This window comes from Tursiops truncatus, chromosome 8 (assembly GCF_011762595.2).
Source record: "Tursiops truncatus isolate mTurTru1 chromosome 8, mTurTru1.mat.Y, whole genome shotgun sequence".
NCBI classification, from domain to species: Eukaryota; Metazoa; Chordata; class Mammalia; order Artiodactyla; family Delphinidae; genus Tursiops; species Tursiops truncatus.
Genome location: NC_047041.1, coordinates 101,985,447 through 102,010,352, shown reverse-complemented (window position 1 = coordinate 102,010,352; position 24,906 = coordinate 101,985,447). Strand labels below are relative to the sequence as shown.

The 24,906-nt window shown below is 41.0% G+C and overlaps 1 protein-coding gene across 3 annotated transcripts in view; it reads right to left on the bottom strand.

Annotated features, from left to right (window-relative positions):
- PACS1 (phosphofurin acidic cluster sorting protein 1) overlaps nucleotides 1-24,906 on the bottom strand; it is a 143,680-nt gene that overhangs the window by 36,085 nt on the left and 82,689 nt on the right. For 2 of the 3 annotated variants that reach the window (XM_033861121.2, XM_033861124.2), the window contains exon 2: nucleotides 4,469-4,556. In XM_033861121.2, the coding sequence (XP_033717012.1) occupies nucleotides 4,469-4,556 (88 nt within the window). Of the gene's footprint in view, nucleotides 1-4,468; nucleotides 4,557-4,646; nucleotides 4,671-24,906 lie in introns of those variants that run through there. The other variant, XM_033861123.2, reaches the window with a different exon arrangement.

Genomic DNA, 24,906 nt, shown 5'->3' with positions numbered 1-24,906 from the left:
ATTAGAATATAATTCAAATACTACACAATCTGCCCATTTAAAATGTGCAATTCAATGGCTTTTAGTATATTCAGAGTTGTGCAACCAGAAACACAATCAATTTTACAACATTTTCACCACCCAAAAAAGGAACCCCATACTCATTAGCTGTCTGTCACTCTGCCAACCTTCCCATCCCTCTACCCCTAGGCAGCCACTAATTTAACTTTCTGACTCTATGGATTTGTCTATACTGGACATTTCATAAAACGGAATCATATAACATGTGGTCTTTTGTGACTGGCTTCTTTCATTTAGTATGTTTTCAAGGTTCATCAATATTGTAGCATGAATGTACTTTATTCTTTCTTTAAAAAAAATTAATTAATTAGGTTGCATTGGGTCTTAGTTGCAGCATGTGAGCTCCTTAGTTGTGGCAGGCAGGCTTCTTAGTTGCGGCTCACGGCCTCCTTAGCTGTGGCATGAGAACTCTTAGTTGCTGCATGCATGTGGGACCTAGTTCCCGGACCAGGGATCGAACCCAGGCCCCCTGCACTGGGAGTGAGGAGTCTTAACCACTGCGCCCTCAGGGAAGTCCCTGTACTTTATTCTTTTTTATTGCCAAGTAATACTCCATTGTATGGATATACCACATTTTATTTATTCATTCATCAATTAATGGACTTGGGTTGCTTCCACTTTTCAGCCATTATGCTGCCATGAACATTTGTGTGCAAAGTTTTGTGTGGACATGTTTTCATCTCACTTGGGTAATATTTATAGGAGTGGAACTGCTAGGTCATATGGTAACTCTGTGTTTAACCTTTTGAGGAACTGCCAGACTGTTTTCCACAGTGTCTGCACCACTGTACACACCTAACAGCTGTGTATGAGGCAGATGGTATACTTTTACACTTCTGTGAATCTCTTTGACATCTGGCTTAATAAAAGACAACCAGGTTCTCATACCTGTTTCTGTAACCAATCTGTTACAAAATATTGTTTTGGTTGAGTATATTAAAAAAATCCAGACTCAGAGAGATACGAAGTTAGAAAAAGGAAGAACATTTTAACAGCCTTTTCAAATAATGGTGGACTATTTTTCTTTGATAGTATACCAAAACTCTACAAGTGGTAGTCTCTTAAAGGTCAGTCGCAAAGTAGAGCCTGAAACCGTATCAATAAGGTTTTATAGTCTGTTATATATTAACATCCAGTCAATTAACAGAAAAAGGATATCACTGGAAAAACTGGGAAATTTGAATAAAGTCTGTAATTTAGTTAATAGTGTTGTACCAATGATAATTTCTTAGTTTTGATAAATACCATGATTAAGAAAGATGTTAACACTGGGAGAAGCTGCGTGAGGGGTATATGGGAACTCTATGTACTACTCCTGCACCTCTTCTGTAAATTTAAAATTATTTTTAAACAAAAAGTAAAAAATAAAATCCAATCCATTGACCTGTTTTGTTCTTTGAATGGATCTTTACGCAGCACAATTTTGTGACCTCATGCATTGGTCATTTGGAAAATACTGGTTCACTGAGTTACGCGAATCTTTCAAATGTTACTCATTACACAATATAAAAAAATCACGACAGTTACTATCACTACAGACCTTTTTAGGAAAGTCTTCAAGAACTGGGAAGCTGGGACTTCCTGCTGGCGCAGTGGTTAAGAATCCGCCTGCCAGTGCAGGGGACACGGGTTCGAGCCCTGGTCCGGGGAGATCCCACATGCCTCCAAGTAACTAAGCCCGTGCGCCACAACTACTGAGCCTGTGCTCTAGAGCCCATGAGCCGCAACTATTGAGCCTGCGCTCTAGAGCCCATGAGCCACAACTACTGAGCCTGCGCTCTAGAGCCCGTGAGCCACAGCTCCTGAGCCCACGTGCCACAACTACTGAAGCCCATGTGCCTAAAGCCTGTGCTCTGCAACAAGAGAAGCCACCGCAATGAGAAGCCTGTGCACCGTAACGAAGAGTAGCCCCTGCTCGCTGCAACTAGAGAAAGCCCGCACAGCCACGAAGACCCAATGCCGCCATAAATAAATAAATAAATAAATAAATAAATAAATAAATAAAAAGAACTGGGAAGCTGTTAAGCTTACAATGACAAAGACAAGTTTTCCAAAATTCTGGTTTTCACTTGAAAGCTCAAATGTCATTTATTATTGGCCCAAAATATTCTCAGTTGTTTCCCTCAAAGTGGGAAACTGTTCATTTTCTGAACGGGCTTACTCTGTTCATTTTCAAGAAAGTATCTTCCAAATACCTGAGTCTGAATAACCAGTTTGTCCGTAAGCCCCTCTTTCAAGTACAAATGGTGTTCCATGATAAAGCAGCTACTTCAATGCACAGCTCAGTTGTATGAGGACTTGTCCTCGAGACAACGGTAGCCTCCTCTGTGAAGCAGGAGCGCTGTATGCGCATTTCCGTTTCATCACACAGACTATTAAAAAGACGTGTATTCCAAGGTTGAGACAAAATAAATTAACAGTTTTTACTGCTTCTCCAAGGACATTCTTAAGCAAAACTGGCTTTTCCTCTCTTCCTTCTAGTTCGCGATGGTAGGCAATACAATGACTACTGACATCCTGATTTGCACTAAGGGCCAGCCAGCCATTTTACCAGTCATTGCTCTTGTAACTTCAATGCAAATGTCAACGTGGTGGAAAGGGCAAGTAAAGCCACAGTATTATCATGAAAACAGTTTGGATCTTACGTATCCCCTGAGACGGTCTTAGGGAGCCCAGGCTCTGCAGACCTCATTTTGAGAACTGCTGCTCTATCAGCATGTAAAGGGCCTTAAAGGCAGGGGTTTGGGTGTGTTTTGTTCACTGCTGAATCCCCTGTGCCTAGAACAATACTTGGCCTATAACAGGTGCTCAATAAATATTTATTAGATAAATGTGTAAATGAATAAATAAGTGACTGGATAAAGGAATGTGATAACATCTGTAATTACTTTCAGCTGCTTGGAAGTCAAGCAATAAAAAATTTAGGATATTTGTAGCTTTGGGGTATAATTTAAAATTTTACGGAATGCTAAATATTTAATCAGGAAATAAAAGGCATTATTTCTTTTGGCAAAGGCATTTAACTGCGGGGATGCAAAAGCAGCAAGGAACTTTCAAAACTGTACCAACAGTGTTTGCATTGGAAGGCAACTGCTTTTAGCTATGCAAATAACTCCTGAAAACTGGAACACTGCCCGTGACCTAGAAACAGGTGCGAAATCGGGAAAGGAGGAAAAGAACCGCAAGTTTCCACTCGGCCATCATGGTCCCACACTTGTTTTTTCGACCCACAGTGTCTGGAAACGTTTCACAGAATCGAGAGGAATTATGCACGAAGATGAACAGGGAGTCTGAATATAAGGGACACACAGGAAATCATAAGGAGTAATTAAAGTGTTTCAAGTTTTGAGGACTAAATTAACATAATGTATTTATCTCAGAAAGAGAACTGAGGACCTCGGCGTATGGTTCACATACTGCGAAAATGCTACAGACGTGGGTCTTAGTGAAGCCAAGAAACCGCTGCACAACAAACAGGTGAGCCAGTAATCAAATGTTCTGGTTAGTAGTGAGTTTCCTTACAGCCCACTATTTTTCCATGAAATAGAACTCAGTAAATACACCATTCTTAAGCTGAAGGATTCCATCGTTTAGTGGTTCCAGAGGCACTTCAGACTCTCAGTAAGCTTTAGGGATCGTCATTAAAAGGGACTGATCGGTTAAGGAAGCCCTGGTGTCGGAGTTTAACGTCTACATACGTTACTGGCTCTCTGGTTTCTAGTCCCACTTCTGCCACCTGGTATCACCTGGCAACAGGTAAATTCCTTGACCTTTCTGGAGTTCAGTTTCTCCTGAAACTGAAATTCCAAATGCTTAGAATATGAATGTTTGTGAAATACTTTGGGTCCCCTGGAGTTACTGAGGTAATTTCAAGGAATTAAATGTGGGGATGACTCAGAAGACAAAACACCCCAGTAAATTTTAAACTGTCAAGTCTGAAATAATAACCTACAAGTTTCTTCCACCCTATAGAAAACTGCCAAAGCTGCTTCCCCAACCCATACATCTCCTTATACCCAGAAATCCCAGGAATAAGACCGAAACCTACACAAGCCACCCTAGTAACTTCTGAATTTCTAGCCACCCTAGAAACTTCTGAATTTCTAGATCCAGAAGCATGAACTTCTGGATCTTCATGCTAATCCTGTTAGACAGGCAGGGCAGGGAGAGCCACTTTTATCCTTCAGACAAAGAAACTAAGGTTTAAAGTGACTGAGTGCTTTAACTAAGATGCAGAACTGGGACCCAGTAGGTCGCAGGAGCTCAATCGTCTTCCCACTATTGCACCTGCTTTGCTGAGTGAAGGACGAGAGAGCTGGTCCCCTACCAGCATCTCTGAAGCCCCGACAGTGGGCACAAGGTTATCTAGCTTCCTTGGGTCCTGAACAAACAATCCTGTTCAACTCACCTGTAGCTTCACAGCGATGACCACTGAGTTAAGGTCTTTGTCCATTTCTTTTAGCATGACAAGTTTCTTCAGGGTCAAGCTGAACAGCCTAGAAAAATTTTGAGAAAGAAGATCGAGTCAAATGTAAGGAACTTATGAGAAAAGTGACAGACAGTCTGTTGAGGAAATGCTGCTTTACCTAAAGGAAGAATGTTAGAATGCTGTTTACTGTGTCTACCATCAGTAAAACAGCATCCCCCTTATTTAACCTTTGTACTTGGTAAGTGTCAAAAAGGTACATTATTCCATGAATGTCTGTGGATGCCCCTTTATCTCCAGCCAAAACCAAGATGCCTTTTCACTCCTAACATGTGGGAGCCGTTTCTGGGAGCGGGGAGTAGACCAGGGAGGGGCATCAGTGTTTATTTTGCTTGCCCAGTTCCAGTTCCACCTTATGTCTAATCACACCTGAAACATTTACCGATGTAAATCTGTAGCAACAAAGAGAAAATCCACACAAACAAAACAGAAACCATTTGGCAGGAAATGCTTTAAATGACCACAAATTCGATTTCAGCCAAACTTTGCTTCAAACATGCAGAAAATCTTCAGTGCCACAATGAGGAAGTTCCCCTTAATTAAAAGCAATGGGACTGTCCCTCACTCTGGAGTCTTGGCATCTCTAATGTGACTCGACCTTGGCCTCCCAAGGCAGGGCTACCCTGGGCTTCTAGCAGGAGCTGGGAGGGAAACTGCAGATGCTGCCCTTCTGCTTCTGGTTTGAGTGGTTCAAGTCCTTAAAACATCCTTCTCCCCGGTGAGGTTCTGGAGGATGGTTATAGGTGGGACGCTGCCGACCCGAGTCAGGTCCTGAGACCCCGACTTGGCCTGGGGCTCATTTTCCCTGTTTCCCGTCGATCTCACCTCTGGGCCTCCTCCTTACTCTCTAAGCTCCAGTCGCCCCGAATTCATTTCTGCTCCTCGCGTGTCCACTCTCTCACCTCTGGGCCTTCTTCCAAAGGGCAGGGCCCAGTACAGCTGCTCCGCAAATATTTGTTAATGAAGTTTAACACTTTCTTAAAACGGCCTCTAGCTAAAACCAGGTGAACAAGAATACATGTTGAAGAAATTCATGTAATTCATGAAAAAAGGGGGGCAAATCCAGATCCACAGAACTGAATTCTAATTTTGAATTCACCCTCACCCCAAACACTTGCTAAGATCTGCTGACACGAAGCAAATAAAACTCTTTCTTTCCTTTTGCTTTAAGTCACAATCAAAATCAACTAAAAGAGAGCCTATCAAGTCTTTTCATATACATTATTTCATCCAGAGCTCAAAAACATGACTCTGTGTGTGTGTGTGTGTGTGTGTGTGTGTGTGTGTGTGTGTGTGAGTGTGTGTGTGTAGGGGGCGGGGTGGGGTGGGGCAGGGGTCACTGCTCTACCCGTATAACAGAAGAGGAAACAGATTCTTTTTTTTTTAAATTTTATTTATTTTTGCCTGCGTTGGGTTTTCGTTGCTGCACGTGGACTTTTCTCTAGTTGTGGTGAGCGGGGGGGCTACTCTTCGTTGTGGTGCGTGGGCTTCTCATTGCGGTGGCTTCTCTAGTTGCGGAGCACGGGCTCTAGGCGCACGGGCTTCAGTAGTTGCCGCACACGGGCTCAGTAGTTGTGGCACATGGGCTTAGTTGCTCCACAGCATGTAGGAGCTTCCCAGACCATGGATCGAACCCGTGTCCCCTGCACTGGCAGGCGGACTCTTAACCACTGCGCCACCAGGTTAGTCCTGGGAAACAGATTCTAAACAGAGTAGTGACTCAGCTAAATTCCCACAGCTAGTAAGTGACAGAGCTAGATTCTAACTCCAATCTCCTTGTGGTAGGCAAATAATATCTCCTAATCCTCAGAACCTGTAAACTTTTTACAGGGCAAAAGGGACTCCACAGATGTGATTAAATTAAGGTGGAGAGATGATCCTGGATTATCTGGATGGGTCCACTACAATCACAAGTCTTTATAAGAGGGAGGCAGGAGGGCCCAAGTCAGAGAGTGAGATGTGACCACGGAAGCAGAAGTCGGAGTGATGTGTGGCTGGCTCTGAAGATGGAAGAACCCCAGGGTCAGGGGCCAAGGAATACAAGCAGCCTCTAGAAGCTGGAAAAGGCAAGAAAACCGACGTTCCCTGGAGCCTCCAGAAGAAATGCAGCCTTGCCACCGCCTTGATTTTGGCCCAGTGAAACCCATTTTGGACTTCTGATCTCCAGAATTGTGAAAATAAACGTGTGTTTTGTTTTCAGCCACTAAGTCCGTGGTCATTTGTTACAGCAGCTGTAGGAGCTAATACGCTTCTCCTCTTAAGACCTGAGGCCTCCACTACACAGCTGCCTCCTCAGCCAATAACTGGAGCTCCCGCACCTGTGCTCCTAAAACACGCTCAGGTCTGTTAAACTGGAGTCACCATGGTTCATGCTCGCCGCCCCCTCTCCCCCGCCCATCAACAGCTACCCACAGCATCACTTGTTTCTCCTTTCTCTTCAGAGTAGAAACGTGCTGGCCCAAAAGGAACTCTGGTTCTGCCAACACCCAAGGGATTATTACATTTCACATAGTTGACTACTAAGAAATGTTACTAACTACACTGTTCAGCTGATTTTCCAGGCTTGTTGGAGAGGAAAGGGAAGGAACACAACTGGGATGAGCAAATGGAAAAGACTGGATATGCCCAATTTTGTTCCGATTACAAATGCTTCTGATAAGTTGGGTTTTCGTTTGTTTCCAAAGCACCTACAGACGGATGCGCTGGTGCTGAATAAACTCACTGCGAGAAAAAAAGAGTCACAGGAATAAACTGGGAACACGCGTGTTTCTTCCCCTCTGCTTGTGATCCTTCACCCTCTCACACATTCCACACGTTGAGAGAGCATCTCCTGTACGCCAGGCACTGGGTTAGCGGGAGTTTAGAGGACATGGTCCACAGCCTCATGGAGATCACACAGTCTGGTGGGGAAGACAAGCAACGACTTACACGACACTTCTTGTCCTCAGCTCTTCTATGCCCCATGAGGCTCTGGACCATCTTTCCTCTTACATAACATATAAAATATTGTAATAGGTAATATGGTGGAATTTTGTTAGGAGGGAAAAACACATCATATACCAATAAATATTTGGTGAATAAATAAACAAACCTTTAGGCCACAGCACCTTATGTCAAGAAGAAAGCCAACAATGATCTAGTACCTTAGGTAACAAAATAATAACAAGACTGGATGTGTTTAGTGTTTGCTCAGAAACTAGACATGCCACATTGATTTCCATACTATTGGCAATCAGTTCAACAGGTCTTTTTGTTTGTTTTTAATGGTATCACTCAAGGGGATGTGGGGACTTAAATGTATTCTGGTTCTTCAAAGCATAAGAAAATGTGACTCATTAAGCATCTACCATGTACCAGTTGCTTGAGATACATTTCACTACTTCATGTAAGTCTTACAATAATTCTAAGAGGTGGGGTACTCTACCTAGCTTACAGATAAGGATGTTGAGAAGGATTAAGAAACTTGCCCAAGGTCACACAAGAAAGTGGTTGAGCCAAGATGCAAACTTAGGTTTATCTTAGGTCAGAACCCAATTAAAATTAGTACAGGGCACTTATTTGAAGGTAAGAAGAAATTATTTTAGTTACAAGTAAATATTTCCGACAGATATCTTAATACAATAGAAAAACTCTGAGTAAATAAGACACATTTCTCCTTAAACCCACACTCACACAATACTGATTGAAACAGTCCCAGATATAGTTCTGAGGATGACTGAGTCTGGCAAGATGTTCCGACGGAGGTGTCTCAACAAGTAAGAGGCTGATTAGATGCTGATCCTAGGGTTTTTTGTTACTATATGTTTTATCGGTTGGGCACTTCATATGCAGTAAAAATACAGTACCCAAGGCCTGAAAGAAGAGTCCTTCCCTGACCATACTCCAGCTTTAATCAGTTTTTCTACAGCAGAAAATAACTTTACACTAAAATCATAAAGACTGGTAATTCCAAGTGCTAGTGAAGATGTGGACTAACCAGAAGCCCCATACGTGGCTGGTAAGAGTGCAGCGTCAGACAGGTATCTGAGAAACCACCTGGTAGCTTATTAGTAGATATTAAATACATGCCTATTCCTCTGCCCAGGTCCCAAGAGAAGCCGAGAAAAACGAGGGCACAGGCCACACAAAGACAGAATGTTCACAGCAGCCCTAAACTGGAAACAGCCTAAGTGTCCACTAACAGGATGGACCAACGAATTGTGGCATACAAAGACGACAAGCTACTGATGCATGGGACAACATGGACAAATTTCAGAAACACTGTGCTAAGCTAAAAAAGGCAGACACAAAAGCCTATATGATTCCACTCATACGAAGTTCAAGGATAGGTAAGACCAATGCATGGCGATAGGAGCCAGTTCAGTAACTGAGGCAGGTGGAGACATTGACTGGGAAGGGTCTTAAGGGAACCCTTTGGGGGTGACTGAGACACCCACGACGGTGGCCACGTGGATATTCACACCTGCAAAAATCCACAGAGCTGCTTTATGTTCAAGGCCCAGGCACCACACTGTACACAAACTACACATCAAAAAAAAGACTTTTAAGACCAGAATGAAGGCTTTAGAGTCAGACATAACCTGGTCTGAATTACAGTTCTGTCATATTACTCTGTCAGTCATCCATCAGCCTATGCTGAGCTAGTCACTGTTCCAGTCACTTGCGATGCATCAGGAAACAAAACAGACAAAATTCTTGTCATGGAATTTATATTCTAGAGAAAAAAACTGTCAATAACAATAAACATAATTATTAAATAAATTACATAGTATGTTAGATTGTGTTAAAATAGAGCTAGGTGAGGGGGATTGGGAGTGTGAGGCAGAGGAGGGCAGGGAGCGTTGTAATTCTAAGTAAGGTGGTCAGGGTAGGCCTCACTGAGAAGTTCTAGATTAAGGGAAAGAAGTGCAAAGGAGCACACCTGGTCTGTTTGAGAAATATTAAGGCCAGTGGAGCTGAAGCAGAGGGAGCAAGGGTGACAGTGGTATGGGACAAGGTCAAACGCATGCATTGTGGGTAGCGGAGCCATGCCAGCTATGCAAAGCTTTGTAAACCACAGTAAGGATCTGGTTCTTACTCTGCAAGAAATGGGGAGCCACTGGCTTTACGTGAGAGAGACATGACCTGTTTTACATTTTAATGGGATTCTTTTAGCTGTTCTATTACGACAGAATGGAGGGAAGCCAAGGGAAAAGGGGAAAAGGTTGAGAGTTAGAAAGCAACTGCAGTAGTGCAAGCAACAGACGGCAGAGGTTTGGAGGGTAGGGGCAGTGGAGGTGGTGAAAAGTGGTTTGAATTCTGGATATATTGTTGAAAATATAGGCTTTGGGGCCTGAACATCTGGAAAGATGGGGTTATCATTAACTGAGATGGGGAAAGCTCTGGGCAAGGCTGGTTTTGGGAGTTTAAGATTGAGAGTTCAATTTTGGACGTTTTAAATTTGAGATGTCTAGTAGAGATGCTGAGCAGAGAGTTAAGGTACACAAGTCTGCCTGTGGGCTGGGAACATCAAGACGGAAGTGCAGCATAAAGATGGAATTTAAAATCATGAGGATGACTGAGTATACAGAGAAGAGGACCAGGACTGAGCCCAAGAATATTTCAACATTAAGACAGAGAGATGAAGAGGATGAACTAGCAAAGGATATGAAGAAGAATTAACCAGTGAAGCAGGGGGAATATCAAATGAACGCAATATTCTAGAAGCCAAGAGGGAATGGTCAGCTGTATCACTTGCTGCTGATGGGTCAAGAGGGGCACTGAAAACTGATCACTGAATTTAGCGATATGGAAGCCACTGAGGACCTCAACAAGGGCGGTTTCACTGGAAGAGTGAAAATGAAAGCCAAACTGGAATAAATTTAAGAGAGAATGGGAGGAAAGGAACTGGGAGACAGCAAATCTGTTTCAATCTTAGCTCTATCCCCGTATCCTGACTGTAAACTTCCTGTCCAACAGAAATATAGTGCAAGCCACATTTGTAATTTAAACTTCTCCTGATAGCCATATTTTTTAAAAAGTAAAAACAAAGGTGAAATTAACTTTAGTAATATATTTTATTTAACTCAATATATCCAAAATAGTATAAACAATATATTAAAATATCAATATATGTAAAAAGAATAATATACCTCGACCAAGTAGGTTTTATCTCAGGAATGCAGGACTTCCCTGGTGGCGCAGTGGTTAAGACTCCATGCTCCCAATGCAGGGGGCCTGGGTTTGATCCCTGGTCAGGGAACTAGATCCCACGTGCATGCTGCAACTAAGAGTTTGCATGCCGTAACTAAGGAGCCCACCTGCTGCAACTAAGACTCAGTGCAACCAAATAAATTAAGAAAAAAAAGGTATCTAAGATCGGAATTTATTTTCAGATGATGTGATTATCTATATAGAAAATTTGATGTAATCTTCAAAAAATATTAGAATAATAAGTGAGTTTAGAAAAGTTGCAGGAAACAAGATCAATATAATCAATATACAAAAATCAATGGTATTTCTATATACTGGCAACAAATAATTAGAAATTGAAACTTGAAAAAATACAATTTACAACTGCATCCAAAAAAATGACATATACAGGGATAAATCTGACAAATAACATACAAGACCTACACACACTGAAAATTATAAAACATTGCTGAGAGAAATTAAAGAAGACCTAGATAGAGAGACATACATTGTTTGAGTTGGATACCCAATTAAAAAAATGAAATTTCAATTCATACCTTAAGTTGTCTACAGAAATTAATTCAAAATGGACTACAAATCTAAATGTAAACATAAAATTATAAGACTTCTAAGGAAAAAACACAGGAGAAAATATTTGGAACCTTGGGTTAGGCAAAGATTCCTTAGACATGACACCAAAGAACAATCCCTAAAAGAAAAAAATGAGGAAACTGGACTTTGTCTAAATGAATTTGAAAGATGCTATTAAGAGAATGAAAAGACAAGCCATAGAGTGGGATACAATACTTGCAGATCACCTATTTGATAACAGATTGGTCCAGAATATATAGAGAATTCTCAAATTTTGATGTTAGGAAAACAAACATCCCAGTGAAAAAAATGGGCAAATGTTTTGATCAAACACTTCACCAAAGAAGGTATACAGAAGGCAAGACATATGAAGAGATGCTCAACCTTACCAGTCAGTAGGAAAATGCAAATTACAATCACAATGAGAGACCACTACCTTCCTGCTTGAAAATCGAAATTTAAAAGACTGGGCATTACTCACTGTTGGTGAGGACGTGGAGCAACTGAAACTCACACTGTGGACGGGAATGTAAAATGTACAGTCAGTCTGGAAAACAGTTCAGCAGTTTCTTTTTTTTTTTTTTTTTTTTTTGCAGTACGCGGGCCTCGGCAGGCGGACTCTCAACCACTGCGCCACCAGGGAAGCCCTAGCAGTTTCTTAAAAAGTTCTACTGACACCTACCATATGATCCAGTCACTCCACTCCTGTGTATTTACCCAAGAGAAAAGGAAATATATATTCCCATACAAAGAACTGTACCTGAATGTTCACAGCAGCTTTATTTGAAATAGCCCCAAACTAGAAACCACCTAAATGTCCATCAACAGACGAATGGATAAACAAACTGGTACATCCACACAATGGAATATTACTTAACAATAAAAATGGATGAACTACTGATGCACATGACATGAATGAACCCAGAATAATTCTGAGTGAAAGAAGCCAAAAAAGAGGTACAAAGTGTTCTAGAAAATGCAAACCTTTAGTGACAGAAGGCAGACCTGTGGTTACCTTAGGATGGGGACGGGGTGGCGGTGTACAGAAAAGCATTAACTTGCAGGCCCGAGAAAAGGCCTGCTTACAGGATGGGCCCTTGCCTGACATCTTGGATCTTGGGAGGGCTTCCAGAACTGGTCAGAGTGGCTCTCTGTGCCTGAACTGTTTTTTACAAATGATGTGGTTTATGCTGAATACATGTTGCCCTCCGTGCTAGGAAGAGGGTACCCAACTGGCCAGCCCCCAGCAAGAATCTGGGCAGTACGTCTCTAAGGAGCTTCCCTGGTAAGAACATTTCATATGCGTTGTCACAATCCAGTGCTGGAGGAATTAGGTCCTGTGTGGCTCCAATGGGGAAGGACTCTTGGAATCTTGCACCTGGTTTCCTCTAGACTTTATCCATGCACTTTCCCCCCTGACTTGGCTTTTGTATCCTGTAACTGAAATAAATCATAGCTGTGACTACAACTATATACTGAGCCCTGTGAGTTCTCCTAAGAATCATCAAACCTGGACTTCACTGGTGGCGCAGTGGTTAAGAATCCACCTGCCAATGCAGGGGATACAGGTTCAAGCCCTGGGCCGGGAAGATCTCACATGCCATGGAGCAACTAAGCTCGTGTGCCACAACTACTGAGCCTGAACCCTAGAGTCCGTGAGCCACACTACTGAAGCCCCTGTGCCTAGAGCCTGTGCTCCGCAACAACAGAAGCCACCACAATGAGAAGCCCGTGCACCGCAACGAAGAGTAGCCCCCACTTGCCGCAACTAGAGAAAGCCTGTACACAGCAACAAAGACCCAATGCAGCCAAAAAAATTAATTGATTTAAAAAAAAAGAAAAGAATCAGTGGTCTTGGGGACCCCCGACATAGAGGGGGCGGGAAGGAGCAATTACAAAGGGTACATTGGAGTGATGGATATGTTCATGATCTTCATTGTGGTGGTTTCAGTGGACTTGTGTCAAAAGTTGTCAAATTATACACTTTAAATATGTGCAGTTTACTGTACATCAATTATACTTCAATAAAGCTGTTTTTAAATTTTATTTATTTATTTTTGCCTGCATTGGGCCTTCGTTGCCGCGCACGGGCTTTCCCTAGTTGCGGCGAGCGGGGGCTACTCTTCATTGTGGTGTGCGGGCTTCTCCTTGCAGTGGCTTCTCTTGTTGCAGAACACGGGCACTAGGTACGCAGGCTCAGTAGTTGTGGCACACGGGCTTAGTTGCTCCGCGGCATGTGGGATCTTCCCGGACCGGGGCACGAACCCGTGTCCCCTGCATCGGCAGGTGGACTCTCAACCACTGCGCCACCAGGGAAGCCCGGCAGGAGGATTCTTAACCGCTGCACCACCAGGGAAGTCCAAAGCTGTTTTGTTTTAAAAGGAAGGTTCTACCCAGTGTGCTAGAGTCTGCTAATTGCCTACCCAACATCTATCTTCCCCTTCCTACTTAATAAAAGAGCACCAGTTCTTAGCTGAGCATGTTTCTTCCTGAAATAAAAGACCACGCTTTCCGGCTTCCTTTGCAGCTAGGTTGAGAACACGTGACTGAAATCTGGCCAATGTGTAAGTGGACGTATTAGGTAGGACATGTGGGAAGACTTTTTTTAAAGGGAGCTCACTCACGTGACAGGACCCTCTTTTGTCCTTTCTCCTTCTTCTGGTCTGTGATGCAGGCTGATGGCCTGAGCTCCGGCAGCTAACTTGGACCATGAGGAAACTGTGATAATTCAATCCATGTGTCAGGAACGTCAATTAGAAAGAGAGGAGCCAGGATCCCTGACGACACCATGGGAGCTACTCTATCAGCCCTGGACTGTTCACCTCTGGATTTTTTATTTTTTATGTGAGAAAGCAATAAGCCGCTATCTTATATAAATCTTTTCTTATTTTTTGTTATATGCAGGTAAAGCTATTCTTTTTTTTTTAATTAATTAATTTATTTTGGCTGCATTGGGTCTTTGCTGCTGCGCGCGGGCTTTCTCTAGTTGTGGCAAGTGGGCTTCTCTTGCTGCGGAGCGCAGGCTCTAGGCACACGGGCTTCAGTAGTTGTGGCACGCAGGCTCAGAAGTTGTGGCTCATAGGCTCTAGAGTGAAGGCTCAGTAGTTGTGGCACACGGGCTTAGCTGCTCCGTGGCATGTGGGATCTTCCCGGACCAGGGCTCGAACACGTGTCCCCTGCATTGGCAGGCAGATTCTTAACCACTGCGCCACCAGGGAAGTCCCGGTAAACCTATTATTAATATACGGGAATAGATTCCCAAGATGTTAGGACTTTAGTCACCAGCTCCCAGATACTTTTAAGAAAACGAGCTGAATTATTCCTAGAGTCCATTTTAATGGGTGATGCCCTATGAGGAAATCCCAACTCCCATCCTTATAGAAGGAAAGGGAGTTTTCTCAAAAGTTGAAGGAAAAAAGATTCTTTCCATGATCCCTAAAAGAACCAAATCCCTAGTCTTCTGCACTTCAGAGAGCTAACTAGGAATCTCCACGGTACAGAGGGTTGGAAGCAGGTCCCACAGCACCACTTAGAAATATGGGAGCTGAATGAAGACCCCTCTGTACCCCACCCTCCTACCCACCTCCTCATCTGGGGATGAGGTGGGACGGCAGTTCTAGTTAAAAGTCCTTAATCAAAGGGGGTTTCAAATGGAAGGTATGGCTGGGGTTCCCCAGCTAGTCCACCTCCGGAACGTCAGTGAAAAGCCAGACAGAGAAAGGCATGCCTCTAGGTAATAGAACTCAAAGAAATCAATGGTTTAAAGTAAAACAATGTCACAAAGATGGCTGGAATCCAAAGGACTTATAAAGGAGGATCCCAGGTTATTCAGCTCAAAGATAATCTTGCTCTCTGCAAAGGAATTTTGAAAATATATTGATAACAGGACTTGTTTACTGTCATTTTTAAAGACTCCACTTGGAAATCTTAGTTAAGTCCCTTATTAACAAACTAATAAAACAACAAATAATGGTCCCCTGATTACTCAAAGTCCTTCCTTCTGCATCTTGATCTTTTCCTGATCCCACCCCTTATTTCCTTGTTAGGTAACCCTGGTGACCCCTTTGCCTCAGTTTTCTCACATAAAATGAAGATAACCCTTTCTACTTAATAACACTGTGATCCGGATTAATTGAGAGACTGAAAGGCAGCACAGGGCCTGGCATATGGTGAGATGCAGTAAACGCTACACTTGGACCCATCAGCATTACCATCGTCATCATCATCATCACTCTTACTTGTTTACTGTTTAAGCCTGTGTTTGGTTAGCTCTTCTGTGGGATCAACTTCTATGGGATCAACTTCCTTCCAATAAGAGCAGTGAGGCAACTGCCCTTGTAAAGAGGAGGGAGCTCCTGGTCTCTCCCCGCATTCCCTGCACTGAGCCATTTCTCTCCCACTTCACGGGCACTCGAGCCCTTGCGGAGAACATCCTCACTGCGATCATCCACAGGAAGGATGAAGTCAGAGGAACACTGATGGCATCTAGAATTGGGTTAAAGACCTTCTCTTTGCCCAGCAAGATCTCCATCAACCATTTACTGTACATCTTCTCTGAACTTCAGCTCTATGCTAGAAGATGTGAGGTACATAGAAACAGGAGGCATAATCTCTGCTTCTGAGCAGTTTTTGAGAGACGGGAATTAAGTATATTGAACAGTTTGTCAACAAATGTAACACTGCATACATAATACAAGTACTAAATTACATAAAAGAAGATCACAAGTAATTGAGCTGCGGCTTCAATGAGGACATATTATTTGAGCCCAGGTAAATTCTCTCAAGAAATTGTTTTCTTTAGATCTTATTAGACTAAATCTGAAAGAATAAAAATAAAGCTTGATAACTAGGTATACAATGGAACAAAAATATAATAAGAATCTTTTGAAACCTTCTAAATTATTCTAGTTTGTGCTTTGCTGTAAGATAAAAGAGAAACAGCCTTAAGTGCTATCTACAAATGATCTCCAATCTGCATTTAACAACTGTTTCAAACTTCTCCCCAAGCAAACCAGAACTAGAGGGGCTCACCAGGAGAGAAACAGTCTCATATTCCATCCCCAGCCCCCAGCCCCATTCTGATAGGGTATCAGTGAACAATGAAGTGGCCATATTTTAGACAGAAAAGGGGGAAGAAAGGAGAAACAAAGATCTGGATGAAATAAAAAACTGAAGAGCTAGTCTCTGAACCAAACCGACAGTCCTCTTGGGACCAGAGCAGATAAATGCTGGACCAGAAGCCAAGTGACCTGGATCATTCTTTTGTCCCAACAAGAAATGGCTGTGTCACGTGAGCAAGTCTCGCTTTTCTCCCCTGCAGTTCTTTAATCCTAAAATGGGAAGAGTGAGCTCTGCCTTCCCTCTACAACAGCATTTGTCAGGATAAAGTGCAAATCAATAGAAAAAAATTATGGGAAAGGTTTTTCTTTGTGAGAGTAACTCCATTTCTAAAACGGTCTCCATTTTAACAGGGCGCCTGTAGAGGTCTGCATGAGCTTCAGTAACAATAACGTGAAAGGTAAATTTCTGAGCAGTGTATTTTATTGCTTACGAAGTTACTTGACTACGTAGATATTGAAATTATTACTTCACGTGAAATAGCGTAATTTTCACTGTGAAACAATTAACTAAGGCATTATTATTATTATTATTTTTTTTAGGCATTATTATTTTAAAATGAGTAGCCCTAAAGCAGATTTTTAAAAAGTAAAGTGACTAAATTATCATCCGGAAAGGCACAACTTGGAAGAGATGGGCTGAATGAGATGCAGAGGAGAGTGGATTTTCCAGTGAATGGATAAGAGGAAAAAAGATTTCCTGTCTCTAACTGTCTCGCAAGAAATCAGATGGCACTAGGCATTGTTCAAATGGAGAAACACCAGAGAATGAGAAAAACTTAGACCCAAACAAGAAACAGAACCCAGGAAGATGCTTAGACACGTTTTATTCCCCAGCCATCTGATATGACTCTACGAAGCACAGGAATGTAAGGTTATGAATAAATCCCTAATTTTCAGCTACTGAGCATATGTTTATCTTTGGAGTATAAATGCCAATCACTTGCACATACCAACAAGATTTGTAACATTTTCCCCTCTTTCACAAAGTTCTTGATGATAGTCTTCTGGATAGGAAAACAGTCCTCGAATGTGTGGGGAGGTGTGGAGGGGGCTTGCCTATTAAAATCAGACAGGACAATTTTCAGGTCTGCAGCCCCTTAGTAAGATAGAAGAGACTGAAGTGTACGTTCTCTCATCTATAAAATAGAACTGCCGTGTGAACTAGCAAATGGGAAAGCACCTAGCACAGAGCCTGGCACATCAGAAGTGCTCAAAAAGGGTACATGCCGTCAGCATCGGACAAGTCCCAGTCACTTAAATTACTGTCCCTCATTGTGACAACCCCTTAATCCATGTGTTTCAGTGATAGAGGTAGAGGGCATGTGTGGGAAGGACAAAAACAAACAAATAAAAACCCTCAAGGGTGCAGCCAAAAATAACAGGGGCAAGAACCAATAAAATATATGAAAACAAAAATATATCATATCCAAGGAGACTCCCAAGGCACGCATGGTTGAATATTAGGAACTTAGTAATACATGTTATCACATTAATAAGCTCAAAAAATACAATTATTTTATTAGATGCGGAAAAGGAATTTGATCAAATTCAACATGCACTCCTAATTTAAAAAGACCCTTGGGAAAAGAACAATAGAAAAATACCTCCTTAACATAAACTTTAAACATATATATTTTCCATATAGTCAGCATCAGGATTGAAGGTGAGAGACCAGAGCATTCCTTCTGAAGACAGTAACAATATATAGGCCTATCTCTGCTACTTATATAAAACTGGTCTTAAAAGCTGGCTGAAGTAATTAGAAATAAATGATATAGAAGCAAGGAGGAGACAAAACTAGCCCATCTACAGGTGTGTGACTGTGCACTAGCACTCAAGAGAATCAACCAAAAAGCTAGTGGAGTCATTAAGAAAATATCAAAATAAATATATAAAAATCAAAAGTCTGCTTAATGCGGATGCTAACCAATAATTAAATATAATTGGAGGGACTTCCCTGGTGGCATAGTAGTTAAGAACCCGCCTGCCAATGCAGGGGACACGGGTTCCATCCCTGATCCGGGAAGATCCCACATGCCGTGGAGCAACTGGGCCCGTGTGCCACAACTACTGAGCCCATGTGCCTAGACCCCGTGCTCCGCAACGAGAAGCCACCGCAATGAGAAGTCTGCGCACTGCAACGAAGAGTAGCCCCCGCTAGCTGCAACTAGAGAAAGCCTGGGGCAGCAACGAAGACCCAATGCAGCCAAAAATAAGTTAATTAATCAAAAATAATAATAAATATAATTGGAAAGTAGGTAGAGATGCTTGCTGCAGTATTCAAGGAGGAAATGATTTCCTAATTAACTTCAAAATGCTTCAGAAAAAAATAAATAGGACAAAATTTTAAAAATTGCTCAAGGTAGGAGATTAATATATATGGGGCTGCACTAAATGCCTCTCTCTTCTTTTCTGTAGGTTTTAAAAATTTCATAGTAACAAAAAAGAAAAAAAAAGAAAGAAAGGAAAGAAAAATGCCAAGAAACTTCTAGGGACAAAGAATAACGAAGAGAGCTTGACCCAATAGGACATTAACATGTATTCTAAAGCCAAAGTAATTAAAATACCTTGGTATTGAGAAAAGAATAAACAAAGAGATAAATGGAAGAGAACAGAGTCCAAAATTAGACCCAAGTATAAATAGGAATTTACTGTATGTAAGAAATAGATGAATTACTCAATTACTAAATAGCACTGGAAAACTGGCTAGCTATTTGAACAAAAACAATGATGGACCCTATCTTATTCCTTACACCAAAGTAAATTTCAGCTGGATTAAAGATTTAAATAGAAAAAAGAAAGAAAGCCATAAAAGTAGCAGAAGAAAATATGGACAATTAAAAAACTAATCTTCTGTTGGGGAAAGGCTTTCTAAGCAACACACCAAATCAGAACCCATAAAGGAACTGACTGATACACATAAAAATAAAAAACTTCTATATAGCAAAATCAATAATAAAAAAAGAAATCTGAACATACTCAAAAAGATTTAAAGATTTTAATAACTACAATGAAAAATATTTGTGATATGATAAAATGTCAAATCCTTAATATGCAAAGAGTTATTACAAATCAACAGAAAAAACAAATACCTCAAAATAAAAATTGGCAAAGAATATTAACAGGCAATTCACAAAGGAAGAAAAAGGAGTGGTGAAAAACACATAAATAGATATTTAATTTTACTACTAATCAGATAAACACAAATATCAACCATACTGAAAAAATGAGAAAGAGTGACAAGACCCAGAGTTGTGAGAATATGGGAAAAAGGCACTATAATGTACTGCTGGCAGGAATGAAACCTACTAGCAATTTTCAGTTTTTAGAGAGCAGTTTCATAATAAGTATTAAAATTTTAATATGCATACCTTTTGAAAGTATAATCCCATTTTTAGAAATTTATATAAGAAGATAAATAGAGCAGTACACACAGGGAACTGATTAATAAATATTATATTTATATAAAAAGCAATGTATAGTTACTATAAGGGACGATGTAGATCTAAATATATTAAATTGAGAAAACATAATAATTATGGTATAATTCCATTTTTGTTAAATCACATTTAGTTTTCATACAAATGGAAGATCGTTCAAACAAATTCTGACAGTGGTCATTGCTGGGCAGTGGGATTCTACCTTATTCTTATTTTCTTCTTTAAGTTTTTTGGTATTGTTTACATTTTAAAAATATCTATTTTTCTTACCAAAAAATATATTTACATTTTAGGAGAAAGATTTTTTAATAGTGATAATTATTAAAACTAGGTGACAGGTACATGGGGGATCACCATACTATTTTTCCTAGTTTTGAAAATCCATAAATTAAAAAATAAACAATTTGAGTAAAAGAAACAGGCTGAACAGAAATCAGAGGGCCATACAACAGGCACATCAAAAGATGCTCAACATCGCTAATCATCAGGGAAATGCAAATCAAAACCACCATGAGATATCACCTCACACCTGTCAGAATGACCATCATCAAAAAGAACACAAATAAAAATGGTGAGGATGTGGAGGGAAGTGAACCCTCGTGCACTGCTGGTGGGGATGTAAATTGGTGCAGCCACTGTGGAAAACAGAACGGAAGTTTCTCAAAAAACTAAAAATAGAACTACCATATGACCCAGCAATTCCACTCCTGGGTATATATCCAAAAAAACCCCAAAATACTAATTTGAAAAGATACATGCACCACAATGTTCATAGCACCATTATTTACAATTGCCAAGATATGGAAGCAACCTAAGTGTCCATCAACAGATGAATGGATAAAGATATGGTATACATACACATACACACACACACACACACACACACACACACACACACACACACACACACAATGGAATACTACTCAGCCATAAAAAAGAGTGAAACTTTTGCCATCTGCAGCAACATGGATGGACTTGGAGTGTACTATGCTAAGTGAAATAAGCCAGACAGAGAAAGACAAATACTATATGATATCACTTATATGTGGCATCTAAAATATACGACAAACTAGTGAATATAACAAAAAAGAGGCAGACTCACAGATACAGAGAACAAACTAGTGGTTACCAGTGGGGAGAGGAGAGGGGTGGGGCCAATATAGGGGTAGGGGATTAAGAGGTACAAACAATTAGGTATGCCATGTTTTAAATCTCAAATATTTCCCTCACATGTTAAAATTATTGCTCAAATAAAAATATGTAATGAGAATGGTCAATTTGACTCTGTAATGAGTATTTTAACAAAAAACATTTTATCTCACTTTACAAGGAAGAATGAAACTTGAATTACAGCTGAAAAATACTAGATAGGCACTTAACAAGAAAGGAAAGCAGATAGCTAATAAACATAAAAAGATGCCCAAACCAATCAGTGATAAGGAAAATGCAGATCAAACCACAGGGAGATACTATTTCACTTCCACTGGAGGAGAAAAAATTATAAATCTGACAACATCAGGTGATGTGATTACGGTGATCAGACAATTAAACACTGCTGGTGGGAGGGCAACTTGGTCTATCTACTTTTGCAAAGAGTTTGGCTTTACAAAGCAAAGGCAGAGAACACACACACCCTGGGGCTTAGTCTGTGAACAGACCCTAGGGCGGTAGTTCTCTAAGTATGGTCTGGAACACTCTGGAATCCTTTCAGGAGGTATGCAAGGTCAAAACTATTTTCAAAATGATTCCAAGATGTTATTTCCTCTTTCACTCTCATTCTCTCCCAAATATGCAGTGTTTTCCACTCATGTGTGACACTGTAACAAATCGAATGCAGAAGCAGACAGGAGAAATCAGTGGTTTTCTATTAAGACAGTAAAGAGATTTGAAAAAAATGTAAAACCATGCCATATTTCTCATTAGTTTGTTTTGGAAACCACAGTTTTTCTTTCAGAAAAATTTTTAATTTATTATTTTAATTTTAAAATCATTGTTTTTTAAATAAGTTAGTAAGTAAACATTTTAAACATTTCTATTCTAATTTGTAGTACAGTGAATATTAATAGATATAACCCACCAGGAGACATGCACAAAAATATCTTTAGCATGACTATTTGCAACTCCCCACCCCCACCCCGCAAAACCCCCAAACAAAGATCAAACAAAAAACTCATTAACACCACAAATGTCTATCAACATACATGCATACACAGTAATACAATGGAATACTACTTACACATCCGTGGAAATGAATGAATTACAGATATACACAACAGTAAGAAAACAGAAAACACCCAACATGAATCTATGTACATAAAGCTCAAAACACAACACTAAATAATACACTGTTTAGGAAGACAAATATTCAAGCGAATGATAAACACAGTTATGTATTGAGGATAGCAGTTACCTCTGAGGGGGAGGGAAAAGGATGAGGAAAAAGAGGGATATATAAGGAACTCAATGACTAAATTCTTTTTCTTAAATTGGGTAGTAGGTTCTTGGGTGTTTGTTGTAAAATGATTCCTTATATATTTATATAATATACCTCTTCTAAATATTCTCAAATATCTACTCAATATTTAGTAAAATACTCAATATCTAATAAGAACAACTAGAGATCACAATGGTTCAAGACTCTGGAAAAGATGAGGCAGATCTAAAGACTAAAAATGGGGAGTAAATTCACTAAATTTTTGTTACACATCCACCATATACTACTATGATAAGTTTTGAGGGAATACAAAATACACAAAATCCCCACCCTTAAGAAGTTCACAGGAAGAGAGGCTGGACTTCCACTTCATAGAAGAATGGAGAAGCTGCAGCAGATCAGCACTCCTGCCAAGAACAATGGAAAAAGCGGCTAAAATACAGGAACGGTCTATTTTAAAGTAGTAGAGGGCTCCCCTGGTGGCAGAGTGGTTAAGAATCCGCCTGCCAATGCAGGGGACATAGGTTCCAGCCCTGGTCCGGGAAGATCCCACATGCCACGGAGCAACTAAGCCCGTGTGCCACAACTACTGAGCCTGCATGCCACAACTACTGAAGCCCGCGTGCCTAGAGCCTGTGCTCTGCAACAAGATAAGCCACCACAATGAGAAGCCCGTGCACCGCAACGAAGAGTAGCCCCCACTCGCCACAACTAGAGAAAGCCCGCGCGCAGCAACGAAGACCCAATGCAGCCAAAAATAAATAAAATAAACAAATTTATTTTTTAAAAAAAGTAGGGCTTCCCTGGTGGCGCAGTGGTTGAGAGTCCGCCTGCCGATACAGGGGACACGGGTTCGTGCCCCGATCCGGGAGGATCCCACATGCCACGTAGCGGCTGGGCCCGTGAGCCATGGCCGCTGAGCCTGTGCGTCCGGAGCCTGTGCTCCGCAACGGGAGAGGCCACAATGGTGAGAGGCCCGCGTACCGCGCAAAAAAAAAAAAAAAAAAAAAAAGTAATAGGGAGAAAACCTTTAACAAATTAAAAAATAAAGTAGTAGAGAGTTTCTGGAGGGGCCAAGAGAAGAGAATCCTGAGAAGAGAGCTGACTTTTGCAGTAAATTACAGATTCTGAATATGGGCGGGAGGCAGAGAATCTGGGCTTTGTGTCAGATATGAGCAAAATGGTGGCTTCAAGCACACTGCCAGTTTTTCTCTGAGGATGTTTGCTGAATACTGATGGTGTACGAGGCAGTAAAAACCTAAGCAAAAATCTCCTGAAAAGCAGTTTTGTTAGACTAAGAATGTGGTCTCTATCAGGGAAGAGGGTCCTGAGAACACATGAGGTCTCAGTGGGAAACCCCGGAGGGCTGGGGGGAACCAGAGGTTAGAAAGTCTGAGCCTCACCAGAACTGCAAATTCAACTTCCATCTAGCACAGCCTCTGATTGGATTAAGGTGATCAGCGAAGCAGAGGGAAAAGTGAGCCCTGACTGTAGGAAAATCTCATCATCTGAAGCTCCTACAATTATTTTTGTATACAATGCCTGGCATTACTAAACATGGCAAAAGACAGGACCATACAATTGGAAACTAAGGGGGAAAAAGACTGATAGAGACCCAAAGATGACCCAGATGTTAGGAGTTAGCTGGAAAGCACCTAAAAGTAACAATAATTAATCTGGTTTAAAAAACAAACAGGAACAACAAAAAAAGAAAACACAAACAGGAGAAAAGATGAAGAAAGGAGACGAAAAGATGGAGAATTTTACCTGAGAACTGGAGACCTATACATAAGGACCTACACAGAGACAACTTATCAGTTACATATTTCCTCCAATCATCAGACTTGTATATTCAACTGCTTTCTGCCTGGCAGTTAGCTCTACTTGGAAGTATCAATGGCATCTCAAATTCAACATGTTCAAAACCCAACTTTCCTTAGTAAACTTCGTCCTTTTCACTGTTCACAATCCATTCTATTAAGCAAACAAGAAACCTAGGAGTAACCTACAACAGCTCTCTCTCCCTTGCCTTCATATCCAAACCATTATCAAGTGTTGTCAACGATACCTCCGAAAGGGCTTTCAAATCCATTTCTTTCTATTATCACCAATCCCAACCTAGTCTAAGACACCATAACCTACTTCTGCAACAGCCTCCTAACCAATCTACCTACACTCTTGTTTCCCTTCAATTTGTTCTTTACCTTGTGGTTAGAGATCTTTTTGAACCAGCAGTCTGATCATGTCTGGTACCCCTCAGCCTCAATTAATATGTCCCCAAGCTAGGCTCAGTGAGGACAGTGAGAACATCTATTTTAGCTATTTTATCTGACCACAGCAATCCAAGCACCTAACAGAGTGTCCGGCACACAGTAGGCACTCAGTGAAAATACTGTTGAACAAGTAAACATACTTTCTACAATTTTGCCCTTGAAAAATGAGTGGGAATTTCTATACAGACTACTTGATTATTCATGAACCCATTTCACCAAGCAGTGTCAACTCCAGGCAAACAAGAAAATAGGATAAGTAAAGTCTCTTAGTGGCTGACTTTAGAATAAAGAACACATTAATTGGTCTTAGGTTAAAGGTGTCACAGTCAGA